The sequence below is a fragment of the Pollachius pollachius genome, assembly GCF_949987615.1.
Source record: "Pollachius pollachius genome assembly, contig: scaffold_60, whole genome shotgun sequence".
NCBI lineage: Eukaryota > Metazoa > Chordata > Actinopteri > Gadiformes > Gadidae > Pollachius > Pollachius pollachius.
This window is the reverse complement of record NW_027641286.1, coordinates 25,001-29,960: the sequence shown is the minus strand read 5'-3', so window position 1 is coordinate 29,960 and position 4,960 is coordinate 25,001. Positions and strand designations below refer to the sequence as shown.

Genomic DNA, 4,960 nt, shown 5'->3' with positions numbered 1-4,960 from the left:
AACCTGAGAGTGCGTACCAGGCATGTGTTTCGCTGGTGGAGGGACGGACGTCTGCAGGCCGTTGTCGTTAAAGCTTGTACCGCGCGTTCCCTCTTTGCTCTGCCAGAATGGTACATAGCCGGTCAAATATGCAGGACAACAGGTACCTGGTCTTCTTAGACTTGCAAACTCTCCAACCCCAAAGAACATGCAAAAGAAGGACGGATTCAGGGAGCGCCGGGCACTAGGGCGCTGACATCTGGAGCGGGATTTCCGGTCCTACTGTGTGGCCGCCCCCTGCTCCTGGTGTAGGAAGGGTCAAATGCAGACCGGAGTTTTCCATGGGGATTCATAAAGACATCTTCTTCTTCGTGTTTCCTCTTTATCTGTAGAAGAATTATTGTTCCTCGTCCTAACAATGCACAGAAGGTGATCAGAAAAGCCATGGATCATGGCTATGATGGACTGGATGCTTTCAGTGGGATTATGGGACTCCATTTAAAGCGAGGAGCTAGGGGTAGATGGGATGCAGCGATAGGAGGGGAGAGGGAGGAAGTCTTTCCTGGAGGCCTGCCATGTATGAGTCAAGGGCTTTGGGAATCTGTCGGAGGTCTCTGCTGTTCCCAGGAGACTGGACGGCTTTCCGGCAAGTGAAGTGCTCTGAAGTGAGGCCCCTCATCTTTTTATCATCGCTGAGCATGGGACTCAGGGACTTCTCTGTAACTGTTGGTTGAGCTAATATCTGTCATTGTTCAGATGAATGATTTCTATTATTAGCAGCGATATTTAATAGAATTGAATTTGAGTTTTAAAAAATGAAAGAGAATAGAATGCTGTCTATGCTAATTTATAAATAAACAATCAAATAAATACAAATAAATAAATATTAAATTAAAATCACAATAATTAAACAATATATATATATATATATGTAATGTCAAAAAAGCTAAGATAAGCCAATGAAAACACTTTTGCTCTGCCTGTTTTAGACTGAACTTAAGACATTATTGGATCTTAGCATTCAGCAGTTGTGCTACATTGACCTAGCATTGGCCCGATGCCAAACAGCGGTCATTTAGAGTAAAAAGCAGTGCTTCAATCTCATCCCAAAATTACATAAGAGACAAATATCAGTGTCCAGGCGTGTTTTATAAGCAATGAGGAAGGGTATATAACTATCTATTGATTAAATTTGACCACTGAATGACCATTTCTTGTATAACTGACCTAGTTTGCCTATGTTGCAAACTGGCATCCACACACCCAAGCCTTTTGTAAAGACCATAAGCATGATGGCTAAATGATGATGATTACAACAGCAATGTTTAGCAGGTACAACACACAACACACATCACAATTGGTAATGCGTTCCCATTCAGCTGATAAGGCTGTTAAATATGGACCATTACCTTGAAAGAGAAGGTTGTGTAACATGGACAACAATTTGGTCTTCTTAGCTTATCAGTATTAATGTGAACAAGCTGGAGGCTACCCAAAGGCCACGGTGATTATGGTAATGATTATGGTAATGATTATGGTAATGATTATGGTAGGGTTTATTTGGCGAGGTAAACTTAATTTGAATGAGACTCAAGCGGTTAGCATTGGTTCGAAAAAACAATATAGATAACAGATAGTAGATAGTAGATGTACCCAGTCACTATCTATACATCCATAGTAATGTACCCAGAAGCTTGATGGGTATTAAAAAGATTCGTGAATATTGGATGAATTGTGGTGACAACCCTTCCAGCTGTTAGGCTGCTTGACATCTTTACCTTATAAAACAGGGAAATAATTCTGTTTTAATTTTAAATAATAGTAGATATTCAAATTTAAATAAAGAAATTGTGATATTTCAAAAGGTCAAGTGTATGTTAAAGGTCCGAAGTTTATAGAGAGCAATGCTACCACAGAAGTAAAAGGCAATTAGCACAGATCCGAAACATATCTGTTGGCTTATAAGTAGGCTTGCCTGTTCTTCACCAATACGAAGCAACTGGTTTCACTCAGAAACCTCTCCAACACCCACCAGTTGGAAACCCCATTGTCCAACCCTCCAGACAGAAAGTCACGTGGTCTTCCTGTCTGGGGAAGCGTAGTCCCGCTGACGACCCCCCTGTCCGGGGGTCTGTCGCTGGGCCCCCTCAGGGACCAACACAGACAATAGGAAGTGGAACTACTTTCTAACTGCTATTTCACTTGGAAGTGACCGCCCCTCCCTGATCCCCCCACTATTGTCGAGACTTTCTCTGGAAGCGGCAGTCTCCCATCATTCCCAGTAGGACCTCTTCCCGAACACACACAAACACACACACACGCGGTGTGGTAACCCGGGCCCAGGAGTGTCTCTGTCTAACGGGAAAAATCACACATCACACAGCGGACACACACGCATGCGCACACACACCCACACCCACACACACCCACACCCACACATGCACACACACTCAGGCTCATGCACGCACTGTACGCACACGCACAGAGACACACATACGCACACGCCAGCGCACAAACACACCATCAGCTTATTGGTTGGCGACTGCTTACTGGAAGTGTGACTGATTGTCTGGGCGACTTAGGGGTTTAATGCAACCATAACATTTAATAATATGACAGTGAAACACGCACACACTCACACAAAACCTTAAATACACACACACTCACTCACTCCCACACACACAAACACATATACCCAATTACCGACAAACCCATATTGCGCAAGCAAAAAAACACAAACACACACACATACAGGCTTACATACAATATCACACACACAAACGACCACACTCACATACATACACACACAAAACTTGATGCAAATAATATTCAACTATATCTCGATTTATAACTATTCATATTATATATTCCCACGCACAGAAGAACACCTTGTTGAACACATTCACTCGGTGTCTCACACACACACACACACACGCTACATCCAAAGGAGGCAGCCTAGGGTTAAAGAGCTCTCAGTGTTCTTATCCTAACGCATTCCCTCGCCCCATTGGCCGAGATGCGTGATGTCACGGAGGAGACGGCCTTATAAAAGGCTGTTCATCACACCCAGCAAGCAGAGCTCCAGCACAACCACAGCTGGCAACATCTCCTCTCCTCCTCTCCTCTCCTCTCCTCTGCCGGCTCTGTGGAGATACCACCAGCACACTGGATAACATTGCTCCCCTGATCATGTGCAGAGGACTAGATTCACTGCCCCTCACCTGTCTTGAAAGGTATGTTTTGTTTTTTCTGCTAGTTTTCAGTGTGTGAGTTTTTGCGTTAGTTGTTATCAGTAAGTTCTCTCTCTCTCGTTCTGCATAAGCAGTAATGAAACCATGCTGTAGTGAAACACAGATTTTTATTGTGGTTTCAAGGGGAAGTTGATGTGGGAATGCACCCAAAGGACTTCTGGGTTCAGCCAATTCTAAACAGATTCTCTTTCTTTACCTTTCGCTCCTCCAGGGGGAAGCAACTGAGAGCTCTGTTCAGCAGCCTGAGGCTCAGGCAGGATCACAGCGGCATCATGGGACACTCGAACAAAGCCGACACGCAAAGGTACGAATAAAAAGACAAGGAGGAAAACACTGAGCTGCTACTCCACCACCACCACGTCTGATACAGGTTAGCCATCTGTCTCCGTCCATGTTTCTTACCTTGCTTTGTTCACCTGTCGCAGGCTGAACAGGAACGAGCCCTTGGATTGGAGCCGGTGCTTCGAGGACCTTCTGTCCAGCCCAAGTAAGTACATCTCTCCCTGACAGGCAGAGTTTAGACGCAGTGTTTCAAACTTTTCACTTTAATCTCTCAAAGCTGCCAAAATCCTAATCCTCTATTCTCACCCCTCCTCTCTCTCGCTCCAGATGGACTGTGTTTGTTCAGAGCCTTCCTGCACTCAGAGTTCAGTGAGGAGAACATAGCTTTCTACCTGGCCTGTGAGGACTACCGAGCCACCAAGACCTCCCAGCTCCCAGCTAAGGCCCAGAAAATCTACCAGGAGTTCATCAGCCCCGACGCACCCAGAGAGGTAAACAGCACAAGGGCGTGAATGAGTGAGTGAGTCAGTGACCATCAGGTGACCGGATGATAAAATTGGATAAAATTCTTGTGTGGACATAAGTACATAATGCAAATATTGAATTATCACATCATGACTTTTTGTGTGTGGGTTACATTTTTTTGGGGATTATTTTTAGAGTTGTAAAGAGTTTTAAAGAAGCCTATAGCTACTCTCCACTCAAGTTGTTTGGTTTCATAAACTTGGTCTTGCAACCTAACTCGACAGTTAGCTCGGATAAACGGCATCTGCCAAACGACTCAATGTCAACGTAACATCCAACGTGAGGCTGTGATACACATCCTCTCATCTGTCTATTTCTCCCCTAAAGCGTCATGCCGAACCCGTTGTAATAACAACAATGTCTGTCTTTCCCCTGGCAGGTGAACCTGGACCACGCGACCAAGGCGCTGACCCGGGAGGGCCTGGAGCAGGCGGGGGCCGCGACCTTCGACCTGGCCCAGGCCAAGATCCAGGGCCTGATGCAGAAGGACTCCTACCCCCGTTTCCTCAAGAGCCCCGCCTACCTGGAGCTGCTCGGGACCGCCAAGAGCCGCTAAAGAGGCCACCACTAATACAACCAAACAAACTGAAGCCCTACGAGAGCTGGCTGGGGGCCGACCGTCCGGCCGTCGGCCTGAGACGCACACTCTGAGGGTCTACCCTCGCCCCACTCATGACACATGCCATGTGACTCTTACAACTCTGGAGGAACCCCAGTTCTAGAACAACGTTACTACTGAACTGTTTATTTATTTAGGTATACAGTGAACTCATTCGATATGAGCCGCGCGTGTATGAAGGACTGTGTACCAATGCCATTTCAGTCGAAGTGAAGCGTTGGCCCAGTTTACTTTTGGACGATTTACAACTGAACTGAATTTATTTATTAAAGTATACAGTGAACTCATTCAATATGAGTTGAAT

The 4,960-nt window shown here is 45.6% G+C and overlaps 1 protein-coding gene across 1 annotated transcript; it reads left to right on the top strand.

The window, feature by feature from the left end:
• Nucleotides 1-3,078: 3,078 nt before the first annotated feature.
• Nucleotides 3,079-4,593, top strand: LOC307091679 (regulator of G-protein signaling 5-like; the record flags this gene model as incomplete). The annotated part of the gene is made up of 5 exons (XM_079759328.1): nt 3,079-3,212; nt 3,442-3,534; nt 3,656-3,717; nt 3,840-4,003; nt 4,417-4,593. Exons 1-5 carry the CDS (start codon nt 3,169-3,171, stop codon nt 4,591-4,593), a joined length of 540 nt encoding a protein of 179 aa, XP_079615454.1. The 5' UTR covers nt 3,079-3,168.
• Nucleotides 4,594-4,960: the final 367 nt, after the last annotated feature.